Source organism: Oncorhynchus kisutch, linkage group LG27 (assembly GCF_002021735.2).
Source record: "Oncorhynchus kisutch isolate 150728-3 linkage group LG27, Okis_V2, whole genome shotgun sequence".
NCBI classification, from domain to species: domain Eukaryota; kingdom Metazoa; phylum Chordata; class Actinopteri; order Salmoniformes; family Salmonidae; genus Oncorhynchus; species Oncorhynchus kisutch.
The window spans coordinates 41,831,054-41,847,644 of NC_034200.2; the positions used below are offsets into that span (position 1 = coordinate 41,831,054).

The 16,591-nt window shown below is 43.3% G+C and overlaps 2 protein-coding genes across 3 annotated transcripts in view; one reads left to right on the plus strand and one right to left on the minus strand.

The window, feature by feature from the left end:
• LOC109880470 (zinc finger protein ZFMSA12A) overlaps positions 1–7,073 on the minus strand; it is a 16,673-nt gene extending 9,600 nt beyond the window's left edge. Inside the window, exon 1 of one of the 2 annotated variants that reach the window (XM_031806954.1) lies at positions 7,054–7,073. Coding sequence is in view for 1 of the 2 variants with exons in the window: in XM_020472674.2 (XP_020328263.1) it covers positions 2,529–2,532 (4 nt within the window). In the remaining variant the exon portion in view is untranslated. Of the gene's footprint in view, positions 1–2,528; positions 2,711–7,053 lie in introns of those variants that run through there. The other variant, XM_020472674.2, reaches the window with a different exon arrangement.
• A 12-nt stretch (positions 7,074–7,085) lies between these two features.
• Positions 7,086–16,591, plus strand: part of si:ch211-106k21.5 (trophoblast glycoprotein) — a 10,947-nt gene continuing 1,441 nt past the window's right edge. Inside the window, exons 1-2 of the mRNA XM_031806955.1 lie at positions 7,086–7,377; positions 16,351–16,591. The exon at positions 16,351–16,591 is cut by the window's right edge and continues 1,441 nt beyond it. Of these exons, the coding sequence (XP_031662815.1) occupies positions 7,365–7,377; positions 16,351–16,591 (254 nt within the window). The 5' untranslated portion in view covers positions 7,086–7,364. The remainder of the gene's footprint in view (positions 7,378–16,350) is intronic.

Genomic DNA, 16,591 nt, shown 5'->3' on the forward strand with positions numbered 1-16,591 from the left:
GACTCCTGCTATTGTTGTGTACCCTGGCGCTATGACTCCTGCTATTGTTGTGTACCCTGGCGCTATGACTCCTGCTATTGTTGTGTACCCTGGCGCTATGACTCCTGCTATTGTTGTGTACCCTGGCGCTATGACTCCTGCTATTGTTGTGTACCCTGGCGCTATGACTCCTGCTATTGTTGTGTACCCTGGCGCTATGACTCCTGCTATTGTTGTGTACCCTGGCGCTATGACTCCTGCTATTGTTGTGTACCCTGGCGCTTTGACTCCTGCTATTGTTGTGTACCCTGGCGCTATGACTCCTGCTATTGTTGTGTACCCTGGCGCTATGACTCCTGCTATTGTTGTGTACCCTGGCGCTATGACTCCTGCTATTGTTGTGTACCCTGGCGCTATGACGAGTTAACCACCTCAGTCCCCAGTTAGCGCCGACGAGTTAACCACCTCAGTCCCCAGTTAGCGCCGACGAGTTAACCACCTCAGTCCCCAGTTAGCGCCGACGAGTTAACCACCTCAGTCCCCAGTTAGCGCCGACGAGTTAACTACCTCAGTCCCCAGTTAGCGCCGACGAGTTAACCACCTCAGTCCCCAGTTAGCGCCGACGAGTTAACCACCTCAGTCCCCAGTTAGCGCCGACGAGTGTGCACTAAAGGACTACCGCTCACAGGGCTATTGTAGTGTACCCTGGCGCTATGGCTGAGGACACGAACAAGTCCCGCTAAGACCTTCTCAGGGCCAACAAACAGGCAAAATGACAATATAGGAACAAGATGGAATCCTATTACGGCAGGGCTTGCAAACTATTACGGACTACAAACGGGAAACCCATTGACGCGAGCCTACCAGACAAGCTAAATGTCTTCCATGCTCGCTTCGAGGCAAGCAACACTGAAGCACGAGAGCACCATGTTCCGAACAACTGTATTCACACTCTCCATAGCCGATGTGAGTAAGACCTTCAAGCAGGTCAACATTCACAGGGCCAGACGGATTACCAGGACGTGTACTCAGAGCATGCGCAGACCAACTGGCAAGTGTCTTCACTGACATTTTCAACCGCTCCCTGACCGAGTCTGTAATACCTACATGTTTCAAGCAGACCACCATAGTCCCCGTGCCCAAGAACACAAAGGTAACCTGCCTAAATGACTACCGCCTCTTAGCACTCTCACGTCTGTAGCCATGAAGTGTTTTGAAAGGCTGGTCATGGCTCACATCCCGGAACCATTAGACCCACTCTAATTTGCATACGGCCCCAACAGAGCCACAGATGATGCAATCTCAATCCCACTCCACCTGGACAAAAGGAATACCTACGCAAGAATGCTGTTCATTGACTACAGCTCAGCGTTCCACACCATTGTTCCCTCCAAGCTCATCACTAAGCTTGGGGCCCTGAGTCCTGACAGGCCGTCTCCAGGTGGTGAAGGTAGGCAACATCACCTACACTACACTGATCCTCAACACAGGGGCCCCACAAGGGTGCGTCCTTAGCCCCCTCCTGTACTCCCTATTCACCCACGACTGCATGGCCACGAACGCCTCCAGAGGGTGGTGAGTCCAAAATCACCGGGAGCACAGGACCTCAGCCACCCGGGTCTGTTCACCCCGCTACCATACATGTATATACTGTATCTTAGTCCATCATTCAATGATTGAGATATAGAGCGATATAAAAGATAGTGATGTAGAGTTATCTATACACACACTATATAAAACATATACACTATTTTATCCATGTATTCTTCAGATATATTAGTCAGGCCACATACATCCCATCACAGACAGAGCTAATCCAAATATTGTTTTTATTCCATTATTTTAGGTGTGTGCATTGTTAGATATTACTGCACTGTTGGAGCCAGGAACACAAGCATTTCACTACACCCACAATAATATTTGATAAATGTGTATTCAACCCATAAAATGTGATTTGAAAGAAAAGGGGAGAGGAGAATTATTAAAGATAATTTATAAATGGCTTGCCAACTTTGGATTTTCTGCAGCAGAACATCTGGGAAACGGCATAAATAGCACCTTTGGGTCCATGAACAACACACGTTACGATGTTGGAAGCATAAAGGACCTTCATCTTTCATATCAGCGAGAAATTGTTCAAACAAAACCATGTTTACTGAAGACAGAGTGGACTGCTAATTAGCTACATGCCTCTCAGAACAACACCTTTGCGTAACCGGAAGATCAAAGCCACAAACAAACACGGTGTCACTTAAAAATACAGTTGTCTGCCACTGTTAATATAAAACTGGTTACTAGTGTATATAGATAGACAAGTTGTCATTATTCACTGTGTATGCATTACGTGTTACTTTCCTATTGTTCCGCTACTTCTCCCTGTATGGTCGGGAAGGGCCCGTATTAAACATGTGAAGAGGACCATTTGATGTGGGCTAAGCTACATCTAGATAAAACAGCAATGGAGGGCCGAAACAAGATAAAACTAACTAGATATAGAAGCATAATGGCTAAGCTACAAAACAAAATATACGACTTTAGCTAATACATACCCATGTTGCACCTCTAAGCAACTTAACGCTTCGGATTGTTATAAAGACTAAATGAAATTAGCGTTGTATTTATTTATGTTTTTTAAATGCTAGTTAGCACAAGAACACCATTTTTGGCGTTTTCTTTGTTGGTTATAAAAGAGACGCTTCCGGAAACTGAACTTCCGGAATGTTTCGTGCATAGAGATAGATAGAGGTCTTATCTTTATATCTGTGACATTATAGAGTCTTTGACAACATGGGCAGCCCCACTGAGGCTACAACCCAGAGGAATTACCCACCCAGTTGACTACTTAAAAAATGGATGGCGGAAGCATGGTGAAAGCCCTCAACCGTGCTTCCTGTGCTAAAATAGGCTTATAGGCCACTAGAGTTTCTATCCTTCTCTATGGGTCCGTTCTAGCTCAGCGTCTCGTCAGCAACACTAAAAAAGTACTTCCAGTTCACGGAATTTCTGATTTTCAAATAAAAGTCCCTCCCGTAATAGTAGAAACGTATGATTAACCTGTATTTATTCATAATGTATGAAAATTAATTGTCTAAACATTAACAATGATAACTATTTGTTCATTTTTAAGTGACATTTCCATTCCAACTTCAACAAGCATTTCTCAACGGCTGGCCATGCCTTCCTCCGCCTGGCTACTCCAACCTCGGCCATCAGCCCCCCCCCCCCCCCCCCCCCCCGCAGCTACTCGCCCAAGCCTCTCCAGGTTCTCCTTTACCCAAATCTAGATAGCAGATGTTCTGAAAGAGCTGCAAAACCTGGACCTGTACAAATCAGCTGGGCTTGACAATCTGGACCCTCTATTCCTGAAACTATCCGCCGCCATTGTCGCAACCCCTATTACCAGCCTGTTCAACCTCTCTTTCATATCGTCTGAGATCCCCAAGGATTGGAAAGCTGCCGCAGTCATCCCCCTCTTCAAAGGGGGAGACACCCTGGACCCAAACTGTTACAGACCTATATCCATCCTGCCCTGCCTATCTAAGGTCTTCGAAAGCCAAGTCAACAAACAGGTCACTGACCATCTCGAATCCCACCGTACCTTCTCCGCTGTGCAATCCGGTTTCCGAGCCGGTCACGGGTGCACCTCAGCCACACTCAAGGTACTAAACGATATCATAACCGCCATCGATAAAAGACAGTACTGTGCAGCCGTCTTCATCGACCTTGCCAAGGCTTTCGACTCTGTCAATCACCATATTCTTATCGGCAGACTCAGTAGCCTCGGTTTTTCTAATGACTGCCTTGCCTGGTTCACCAACTACTTTGCAGACAGAGTTCAGTGTGTCAAATCGGAGGGCATGTTGTCCGGTCCTCTGGCAGTCTGTATGGGGGTACCACAGGGTTCAATTCTCAGGCCGACTCTTTTCTCTGTTTATATCAATGATGTTGCTCTTGCCCGTCCTTGGACACTGTGCTATCTAACCTCCAAACGAGCTTCAATGCCATACAACACTCCTTCCGTGGCCTCCAACTGCTCTTAAACGCTAGTAAAACCAAATGCATGCTTTTCAACCGTTCGCTGCCTGCACCCGCACGCCTGACTAGCATCAACACCCTGGATGGTTCCGACCTTGAATATGTGGACATCTATAAGTACCTAGGTGTCTGGCTAGACTGTAAACTCTCCTTCCAGACTCATATCAAACATCTCCAATCGAAAATCAAATCAAGAGTCGGCTTTCTATTCCGCAACAAAGCCTCCTTCACTCACGCCGCCAAACTTACCCTAGTAAAACTGAATATCCTACCGATCCTCGACTTTGGCGACGTCATCTACAAAACTGCTTCCAACACTCTACTCAGCAAACTGGATGCAGTTTATCACAGTGCCATCCGCTTTGTCACTAAAGCACCTTATACCACCCACCACTGCGACTTGTATGCTCTAGTCGGCTGGCCCTCGCTACATATTCGTCGCCAGACCCACTGGCTCCAGGTCATCTACAAGTCCATGCTAGGTAAAGCTCCGCCTTATCTCAGTTCACTGGTCACGATGGCAACACCCATCCGTAGCACGCGCTCCAGCAGGTGTATCTCACTGATCATCCCTAAAGCCAACACCTCATTTGGCCGCCTTTCGTTCCAGTACTCTGCTGCCTGTGACTGGAACGAATTGCAAAAATCGCTGAAGTTGGAGACTTTTATCTCCCTCACCAACTTCAAACATCTGCTATCTGAGCAGCTAACCGATCGCTGCAGCTGTACATAGTCTATTGGTAAATAGCCCACCCTTTTTCACCTACCTCATCCCCATACTGTTTATATTTATTTACTTTTCTGCTCTTTTGCACACCAATATCTCTACCTGTACATGACCATCTGATAATTTATCACTCCAGTGTTAATCTGCAAAATTGTAATTATTCGCCTACCTCCTCATGCCTTTTGCACACATTGTATATAGACCCCCCCTTTTTTTCTACTGTGTTATTGACTTGTTAATTGTTTACTCCATGTGTAACTCTGTGTTGTCTGTTCACACTGCTATGCTTTATCTTGGCCAGGTCGCAGTTGCAAATGAGAACTTGTTCTCAACTAGCCTACCTGGTTAAATAAAGGTGTTCTCAACTAGCCTACCTGGTTAAATAAAGGTGTTCTCAACTGGCCTACCTGGTTAAATAAAGGTGTTCTCAACTGGCCTACCTGGTTAAATAAAGGTGTTCTCAACTAGCCTACCTGGTTAAATAAAGGTGTAACCACCAACTTACCATCCTGAGACAAGGCCGAGTATAGCCCACAAAGATCTCCGCCAGGGCACAACCCAAGGGGGGGCGCCAACCCAGACAGGAAGATCACATCAGTGACTCAACCCACTCAAGTGACACATCCCTCCTTGGGACGTCATGAAAGAGCCCCAGTAAGCAGTGACTCAGCCCCTGTAATAGGGTTAGAGGCAGAGAATCCCAGTGTCTTCCACATTTAACCCAACCCCTCTGAATCAAAGAGGTGTAGGGGCGGCTGCCTTAATCGACATCCACATCATCGGCGCCTGGAGAACAGTGAACTACCTCGCTCAGGGGCAGAAAGTTAGATGTTTTGCCTTTCGGTTACAGGCTCAACTCTCCTACCCACCAGGCTACCTGCCGCCCTAGTTAAACTGTACATAAAACTTTGAACAGTTCTTATTTTCCTAAATAAACAATATATTGCTTGTATGTTCTGGCAACTCAGTGATTGTGATCATTGTGATGATAAATTTAAACGTCTTTGCCACATTGGTTTTTGGACGTGGGGGGGTACAATATCACATTACAATTACACAAGGACCTTAAGGGACATGCATATACTTACAATTCTAACAGCTTTTTTGTTAGTAGAGCATTTAACCGTCTTAAAATACAGTTCAATTTCTTTTTGTAGGGTACGAAAATGTGGTTTTCTGTTTGTAAATTTACATTTGTGTATATGAAATTTGGCCAAAAGAATAATGAAATGAATTACATAAAAATGATTCCGCTTATTTCTATTGTATGTAAAGAATCCAAACAGTACATCTCTCCACAATAGTGTAAAATCTTCATAAATGTGTTCAATTATAAACCTACTGATGTCTTGCCACAGTTTTTTTACATGAATACAATGCCCAAAAAAGATGCACAACTGTTTCTGGGTGGTCATTACAAAAGGAGCAATTTGAGTTGATGTTTTCCTTAAACTTCTTCATATAGTGGTTGGCAGGATAATATTTATGAATCATTTTAAAGGAAACTTCCTTAATTTTGTTAACAAGTTGGTATGTTTGTGGCAACATCCAAACTTTTTTCCAACAGATATTATCAATAAATCCATTCCAATAAGGCATGACATAAGGTATAGATACAACATCCTGCTGAAACAAGGATCATATCGCTCCAGAAAATTCAGTCCACCATTGTGTTCATTACAATAGTTTTCCTAATGTAATGGGTACGGTTTCTCCACAGAAAGTTGAAAAGCATCTGGTCTATCTCCTTTCTTTTTTTACGGTCAAGATATAAAGATAGAGCACCATATGTTAGTCTAGAGATACCTTCAGCCTTGGTTATTAGGACTCTACCTTTTAAAGATAAGTCCCTCTGTAGCCATTGATTTAGTTTCTTCTGGGTTTTTTTTAATAAGAGGGTTAAAATTTAGTAAGCCTCTAGACTTCTGATCCTTTGTAATGGTTATGCCTAAATATGTAAGTTCTTCTTTTACTGGAATACCATAATATGAAGGTGTCACACAATCTTTGACAGCCATGAGTTCACATTTCTTAATGTTAAGATATAGACCAGACGCTTTGGAAAAAGAAAAAAAAAACACGTACTTCAACAGAGGATTTGGAACTTGACGTTTAACACGTATCCGTCGACGACCACCAGAGGGCGCTATAGTACTAGGCTACAATATTACTGGGGCGCGGTGTAGGACCATGAACTATACCGACTGTGTTTAAAAGGAAAGTTATTACTCTTTTAGCATGAACTATACCGACTGTGTTTAAAAGGAAAGTTATTGCTATTTTTTCCTATGTCATGTTTCAGTCACACCTACCGTGCGCGCACACACACCCTCAAATAAGATTTCCACATTCCGTTTAAAGTTGTTGTCCAACTGCATTGCTGGGAGGCAGGAACAGAGACACACCCATAGGGAAAAGACTCAGGAGAGTGCGGCGATGGTGAATCTGTAGTTACTAAGTCACTCCGTTATTTAGGTTGACGTGATGACGAGGTCGTGGCTGCCGTCCCTGCTGTAGGCTAGTCGTTTTACAGCGGGTTACATGCTGGCTGTGGCGGACCGGTTGACAGTCGTGTTGGTAAGGCTATGTGCATCTACTGAAGACGAGGCAACAGGTTGCAACCATGGCCGTTAAAGGTAAGATAAACATTACATTCATTCAGGGTCGCTACAATTATTATACACGTTTATTTTGCCATATGTGAAATGGGGGAATAGGAAAAAGTGAATATTGTTGTTAATTTATTCTTTATTAGAATATAGTTTTGTAATATGTATATTACTCAGTGATATCGTATAAAATTGGCAAAGTGTGCTGCGTCTTTAAGTCGTTTGTTTATTTTTAAAGTAACTTGTTATTGCTTGTAACTAGGTGTAACCATTTGGTTGATAAGCGGAGGGAATGACTGTGTTGCACAGCTGATTAGTTTAATCTAACATTCAGTCAAGTCTTGTATTAAATTTAATCTGCCCTACGTTTAGAAAAGGTGAAGAAAAAAAACACACACCAAAAAAAGAGTGATGCAAATTTTGCATAGCCTATACGGTCTGAAAACACTCACCGAGAGAGAATGTAACAGCTCACATTGTTCCAGAATGAGATCACCTGAGAATAAACCTCACCTCCTTTCCTCTCTTCCTTGCCTCTCCTCCTTTCCTATGTAGGCCTACACACCAGAAGATCTCTCTCTCTCTCTCTCTCTCTAGCCATTCTACACACACACACACACACACACACACACACACACACACACACACACACACACACACACCCTAAGATAAGATCTCTCTCTACCTACTCTACACACACACACACACCCATACAATGATCTATCACTCTACACACACCCTAAGATATTTCATGAACACATACTCTAAGATACACTCTATATACAACAGCATGTGGACACCGCTTCAAATTAGTGGCCACACTATTTAAAAATATAAAGAAATCGAGCACACAGCCATGCAATCTCCATGGACAAACATTGACAGTAGAATGAATAGAATAGAATGGGCCTTACTGAAGAGCTCAGTGTATTTCAACGTGATCAACGCAATCGTCATAGGATGCCACCTTTCCAACAAGTCAGTTCGTCAAACCGGGGGGGCGCTCTGCCCTGCTCGAGCTGCCCCGGTCAACTGTAAGTGCTGTTATTGTGAAGTGGAAACAACTAGGAACAACAATGGCTCAGCTGCGAAGTGGTAGGCCACACAAGCTCACAGAACGGGACCGCCGAGTGCTGAAGCGCGTAGCGTGTAAAAACTATCTGTTCTCGGTTTCCACACTCACTACAGAGTTACAAACTGCCTCTGGAAGCAACGTCAGCACAAGAACTGTGCGTCGGGAGCTTCATGAAAAGGGTTTCCATGGTCGAGCAGCCGCACACAAGCCTGAGATCACCATGCGCAATGCCAAGTGTCGGCTGGAGTGGTGTAAAGCTCACCGCCATTGGACTCTGGGTTTGGCGGAGGAGAAATACTGGTCTGGGGCTGTTTTTCATTGTTCGGGCTAGGCCCCTTAGTTTCAGTGAAGGGAAATCTTAACACTACAGAATACAATGACATTCTATACGATTCTGTGCTTCCAACTTTGTGGCAACAGTTTGGGGAAGGCCCTTTCCTGTTTCAGCTTGACAATGCCCCCGTGCACAAAGCAAGGTCCATACAGAAATGGTTTGTCGAGATCGGTGTGGAAGAACTTGACTAGCCTGCACAGAGCCCTGACCTCAACCCCATCGAACACCTTTGGGATGAATTGGAGCCAGGCCTCATTGCCCAACATCAGTCCTCGACCTCACTAGTGTTCTTGTGGCTGAATGGAAGCAAGTCCCCGCAGCGATGTTCCAACATCTAGTGGAAAGCCTTCCCAGAAGAGTGGAGGCTGTTATAGCAGCAATGTTCCATCATCTAGTGGAAAGCCTTCCCAGAAGAGTGGAGGCTGTTATAGCAGCAATGTTCCAACATCTAGTGGAAAACCTTCCCAGAAGAGTGGAGGCTGTTATAGCAGCAATGTTCCAACATCTAGTGGAAAGCCTTCCCAGAAGAGTGGAGGCTGTTATAGCAGCAATGTTCCAACATCTAGTGGAAAGCCTTCCCAGAAGAGTGGAGGCTGTTATGGCAGCAAAGGAGGGGACCAAATCCATATTAATGCCCATGATTTTGGAATGAGATGTTGGACAAGCAGATGTCCACATACTTTTGGTCATGTAGTGTATGAACACTCTCAAATACCGCCCCTGAGAACTCTCACTCTGCACCTGAATAACTCTACTGTAGACATACTCCAAGACGAGACATTCCCCAGAAACAAACTGTTTAGATAATGCCAAGTGAGTGTGCCGTTGAACTAGACAAGCGGGTAGGCCTGCTGCTGCTTGCCCAAATGTCACCCTATTCCCTATATAGTGAACTACTTCTGATCAGGGCCAATAGGGAATAGGATGGCATTTGGGACGTTACACTGTTGACGTGCTGTTTCATAGCAGGCAACATAGTACATTAGTCATCCACAACCTTTGACCTCAGTGAGAGACTTAAGTCCCAAATGGTACCCTAATCCCTATATAGTGCACTACTATAGCATCCTAATCCCTATATAGTGCACTACTATAGCACCCTGTTCCCTATATAGTGCACTACTATAGCACCCTAATCCCTATATAGTGCACTACTATAGCACCCTAATCCCTATATAGTGCACTACTATAGCACCCTAATCCCTATATAGTGCACTACTTTTGACCAGAAAACTACATAGGAAATATGATGCCATTAGGGACACAGACCACGACTGGGATTTCCAAACACACAGAGACACCCTCATCAGTCAATACGGTGCTATTTCCCTCATCAGTCAATACGGTGCTATTACCCTCATCAGTCAATACGGTGCTATTTCCCTCATCAGTCAATACGGTGCTATTTCCCTCATCAGTCAATACGGTGCTATTTCCCTCATCAGTCAATACGGTGCTATTTCCCTCATCAGTCAATACGGTGCTATTTCCCTCATCAGTCAATACGGTGCTATTTCCCTCATCAGTCAATACGGTGCTATTTCCCTCATCAGTCAATACGGTGCTATTTCCCTCATCAGTCAATACGGTGCTATTTCCCTCATCAGTCAATACGGTGCTATTTCCCTCATCAGTCATTACGGTGCTATTTCCCTCATCAGTCAATACGGTGCTATTTCCCTCATCAGTCAATACGGTGCTATTTCCCTCATCAGTCAATACGGTGCTATTACCCTCATCAGTCAATACGGTCTATTTCCCTCATCAGTCAATACGGTGCTATTTCCCTCATCAGTCAATACGGCGCTTTGCCTGTTCTGTTCTATGACAAAACCCAGACCGCAGCTTTCCTATCGTATCATCGTACCACGGAATAGATGTTGAAATATTATCAATCACTCCAACCTTTAGACTCTGTTGCCATGGCTGCCAGAGTCACTAAGGATGTAGCTCCATATTCCCCATGTAGTCCACTACTATTAACCAGAGCCCTTTGACCCTAAAAGGAATAAGGTGCAAGCTAATGTCAGACCAGAGCATTAGGCTACACATGGGTGGGTTAACTAGTATCAGACCAGAGCATTAGGCTACACATGGGTGGGTTAACTAGTGTCAGACCAGAGCATTAGGCTACACATGGGTGGGTTAACTAGTATCAGACCAGAGCATTAGGCTACATATGGGTGGGTTAACTAGTATCAGACCAGAGCATTAGGCTACACATGGGTGGGTTAACTAGTATCAGACCAGAGCATTAGGCTACACATGGATGGGTTAACTAATATCAGACCAGAGCATTAGGCTACACATGGGTGGGTTAACTAGTATCAGACCAGAGCATTAGGCTACACATGGATGGGTTAACTAATATCAGACCAGAGCATTAGGCTACACATGGGTGGGTTAACTAGTATCAGACCAGAGCATTAGGCTACACATGGGTGGGTTAACTAGTATCAGACCAGAGCATTAGGCTACACATGGATGGGTTAACTAATATCAGACCAGAGCATTAGGCTACACATGGGTGGGTTAACTAGTATCAGACCAGAGCATTAGGCTACACATGGATTGGTTAACTAGTATCAGACCAGAGCATTAGGCTACACATGGATGGGTTAACTAATATCAGACCAGAGCATTAGGCTACACATGGATGGGTTAACTAGTATCAGACCAGAGCATTAGGCTACACATGGATTGGTTAACTAGTAGGCCTAACATGGATCTTAATGTGGACTCTGTTGAACCACACAGTTAGCACACATTTCAATCACTTCAACAACAAATTCCTGGAATTGTTGTTGGATAAGGTCAGGTGACTGGTGACGTGATCGTTGCTGCATGATACAGGGTCTGGTATGGCTCTGAAGGTTGAACTACTGGTACGGTATATATGACCACTAATCACAGCGTTAGCAAACATCATAGCGTTAGCAAGCATCATAGCGTTAGCAAGCATCATAGCGTTAGCAAGCATCATAGCGTTAGCAAACATCATAGCGTTGGCAAACATCATAGCACTCGTACTTAAAAAAAAAAGATGGAGGGGATTCAACAAGGAATCCCTAGATTTAGTTTCAGTGTCCCCACTGATCAAGTGATTGTTTGTTGTATTGATACAACAGGGAAGTTGTTTTAGTTCAAGGGGTCCACAACCCAACCTCTCAGTGACTGTATGTTGACCTGATCAGATAGTTTCAAATCAATGATGAGGTGAATAAATGACCAGCCTATCTGGCATCTAGACTGTTGGAAAGCCTTCAGAGCCCTGTAGCAGATAACCTGATTGATCTATGTGTATCAATGAATGTGTGTGTGTTAAATATATCAAAATAGTATCAGAAGTCTGAAGTCTGCTTCAGTCAGAATAGTTCTGCATATAATACTGCAACAGTATCTTTCCATTGTAATAGATTGTAGCAGAACTTTGAGGCCTATTTTTGTAGTCCTGAGTTTCAACAAAGCCTTTCCATAAAGCTGTGAAGGATGCAAATGATACTGAGTAAAAATAACAAGAGGCCGATGTGCATCCCAAATGCCCCCCTATTCCCTATGTAGTGCACTACTATAGACCCTATTCCCTATGTAGTGCACTACTATAGACCCTATTCCCTATGTAGTGCACTACTATAGACCCTATTCCCTATGTAGTGCACTCTGGGCTTTGGTCAACGGTAGCACACTATATAGGGAATAGGGGATGCATTTGAGGCTAGATAAACAGTGGCTTGTCACAGTCCTCAGTCTCTTTGGGATACCGTCTTTGATAGAGACAGTGTTGAATAATGCTCTTTGTAAACAAATACACTTCCTCCCTCAAACTCCCCTGTGTTTTTCCCTATGAAAATACCCCAAAATACACGTCCTCATGTTGGTAAATAATTATGATGTAGTTCCATCTGGATGTACTGTGACCAGGAGGCAAAGACCGGATACCATAGCCTGTTGGAGCACATGGTTAATGTACGGTCCTCTCTGAATGCAAGGTTTGATTCTAGTCAAGCTGTAACACACAGTAACCTGTGTAGTGCATCACATGTAGTCATACATTTTAGTGTTTACATCAGGCTATGAAATGTCTGAGTTCATTAACCCACCTCTCACATGCCCAGGGTACACTCTGGGTCCCGACCCATAGTTTAGAAACCCTGTTATAGAAACCCTGTTATAGTTATAGAAACCCTGTTATAGAAACCCTGTTATAGAAACCCTGTTATAGAAACCCTGTTATAGAAACCCTGTTATAGTTATGGAAACCCTGTTATAGAAACCCTGTTATAGTTATAGAAACCCTGTTATAGAAACCCTGTTATAGAAACCCTGTTATAGTTATAGAAACCCTGTTATAGAAACCCTGTTATAGAAACCCTGTTATAGAAACCCTGTTATAGTTATGGAAACCCTGTTATAGTTACAGAAACCCTGTTATAGTTATAGAAACCCTGTTATAGAAACCCTGTTATAGTTATAGAAACCCTGTTATAGTTATAGAAACCCTGTTATAGAAACCCTGTTATAGTTATAGAAACCCTGTTATAGAAACCCTGTTATAGTTATAGAAACCCTGTTATAGAAACCCTGTTATAGTTATAGAAACCCTGTTATAGAAACCCTGTTATAGTTATAGAAACCCTGTTATAGTTACAGAAACCCTGTTATAGTTATAGAAACCCTGTTATAGAAACCCTGTTATAGTTATAGAAACGCTGTTATAGAAACCCTGTTATAGTTATAGAAACCCTGTTATAGAAACCCTTTTATAGTTATAGAAACCCTGTTATAGAAACCCTGTTATAGTTATAGAAACCATGTTATAGAAACCCTTTTATAGTTATGGAAACCCTGTTATAGTTATAGAAAGCCTGTTATAGAAACCCTGTTATAGTTATAGAAACGCTGTTATAGAAACCCTGTTATAGTTATAGAAACCCTGTTATAGAAACCCTGTTATAGTTATAGAAACCCTGTTATAGAAACCCTGTTATAGTTATAGAAACCATGTTATAGAAACCCTGTTATAGTTATAGAAACCCTGTTATAGTTACAGAAACCCTGTTATAGTTATAGAAACCCTGTTATAGAAACCCTGTTATAGTTATAGAAACGCTGTTATAGAAACCCTGTTATAGTTATAGAAACCCTGTTATAGAAACCCTTTTATAGTTATAGAAACCCTGTTATAGAAACCCTGTTATAGTTATAGAAACCATGTTATAGAAACCCTTTTATAGTTATGGAAACCCTGTTATAGTTATAGAAAGCCTGTTATAGAAACCCTGTTATAGTTATAGAAACGCTGTTATAGAAACCCTGTTATAGTTATAGAAACCCTGTTATAGAAACCCTGTTATAGTTATAGAAACCCTGTTATAGAAACCCTGTTATAGAAACCCTGTTATAGTTATAGAAACCATGTTATAGAAACCCTTTTATAGTTATAGAAACCATGTTATAGAAACCCTTTTATAGTTATAGAAACCCTGTTATAGTTATATAAACCCTGTTCTAGTGATTGAAAGCCATTCTCATTATACAGCTAGTGTACAGCCTTATTACTGCTAGTCACAGCCTCACAGGTGACAGACAGGTGTTTTCTCTCTACAGCTCAGTGGAATCAAATACAACCCGGGTTAAAAAGTAAGGGTGGGCAATCTTCCACTCTGTTCTTCCATCTCTCTTTTAGAGAGCCAGTCAGCCAGTCTGCTGGGTTGTTGGGGAGTTCCTGTCTTCTCTTCCTGTTCTATTGTTGTTGAGGAAGTGTGACATCATATCCACACACAGATACAGGCTTTCTGTCTGTCGTTCTGCCAGCCACACAGATACAGGCTTTCTCTCTGTCTTTCTGCCAGCCACACAGATATAGGCTTTCTCTCTCTCTCTTTCTGCCAGCCACACAGATATAGGCTTTCTCTCTGTCTTTCTGCCAGCCACACAGATATAGGCTTTCTCTCTGTCTTTCTGCCAGCCACACAGATACAGGCTTTCTCGCCCCCTTTTCCTACCTGTTTAAAATACGTTTTTTAGAGTCCGTTGGGAGAGAGAGTTTTTTAGAGTCCGTTGAGAGAGAGAGTTTTTTAACTATAAAGAAGCTTTTGTTGATCACCTTTCATTTAAATTTGTCCAGAATACCCTTCACAAGTCAGATGGAGAAGACGGTCAGGATTTAGGATCTGTTGACCATTACAGTTGACCATTACAGAGTTGGTTCTGTTGACAGACAGACAGACTCAACACAACAACAATATAGTACAGACAACAGACACAATACAGTAGACAGGCGTGAGAGGTGGACGTCTGATCCCCAGCGTTCTGCGTCGCCAGGCCGACGGCCTCCCAGACTTGTCAACAACCAGCCAGGAACCTCAGAAGGGTTGCTACAGGGGTTGCTTGGTAACAGATTCCTGGTTACATCACTGTGAAACAACAAATAGCATGTCTCTCTGGGAGGGAGAGAGGCCCAGGACAGCAACACAATTAGACCCAACCAAATCATGAGAAATCTAAAAGATAATTACTTGACACATTGGAAAGAATTAACAAAAAAGCACACTAGAATGCTATTTGGCCCTAAACAGAGAGTACACAGTGGCAGAACACCTGACCACTGTGACTGACCCAAACTTAAGGAAAGCTTTGACTATGTACAGACTCAGTGAGCATAGCCTTGCTATTGAGAAAGGCCGCCGTAGGCAGACATGGCTCTCAAGAGAAGACAGGCTATGTGCTCACTGCCCACAAAATGAGGTGGAAACTGAGCTGCACTTCCTAACCTCCTGCCCAATGTATGACCATATTAGAGATACATATTTCCCTCAGGTTACACAGATCCACAAAGAATTAGAAAACAAACCCAATTTTGATAAACTCCCATATCTATTGTGTGAAATACCACATTGTGCCATCACAGCAGCAAGATGTGTGACCTGTTGCTACAAGAAAAGGTCAACCAGTGAAGAACACACACCATTGTAAATACAACCCATTATTATGCTTATTTATTTTCCCTTTTGTACTTTAACCATTTGCACATTGTTACAATACCGTATAAAGACATAGTATGACATTTGAAATGTCTTTATTCTTTTGGAACTTCTGAGAGTGTAATGTTTATTTCACTTTGTCTATTATCTACTTCACTTGTTTTGGCAAAGTTAACATATGTTTCCCATGCCAATAAAGCTCTTAAATTGAAAGTGAATTGAGAGAGAGAGAGAGAGAGAGAGAGGGAGGGAACTGCACTGGCCAACTTTGTAATCACAATCATGACACAATGTCTGTCTGTCTCTCTCTCCTCTCTCCTCTCTCTTATTGTCTCTCTCTCTCTCTCTCTCTCTCTCTCTCTCTCTCTCTCTCTCTCTCTCTCTCTCTCTCTCTCTCTCTCTCTCTCTCTCTCTCTCTGTCTGTCTGTCTGTCTGTCTGTCTGTCTGTCTGTCTGTCTGTCTGTCTGTCTGTCTGTCTGTCTGTCTGTCTGTCTGTCTGTCTGTCTGTCTGTCTGTCTGTCTGTCTGTCTGTCTGTCTGTCTGTCTGTCTGTATGTCTGTATGTCTCTCTCTCTCTCTCTCTCTCTCTCTCTCTCTCTCTCTCTCCAGAGATGTTCTCTCAGTGGGCTATACTGTTGCTGTGTACTCTCCCTGTGATGACCATCCACTCAGAGGGATGTCAGTGTCCAGGAGCCACCATTTTGGCCCAGTTTCCCTCTGTCCTACCCGCTGAGGCCTGCTGTCTGAACTACTCCGGCTCCACGTTCGGCCATGTTCGCTGGACCATGCTCACCAACAGGACCAGACTACAGCTTCTGGACCTGTCTCACTGTACCATCACTCAGATAGA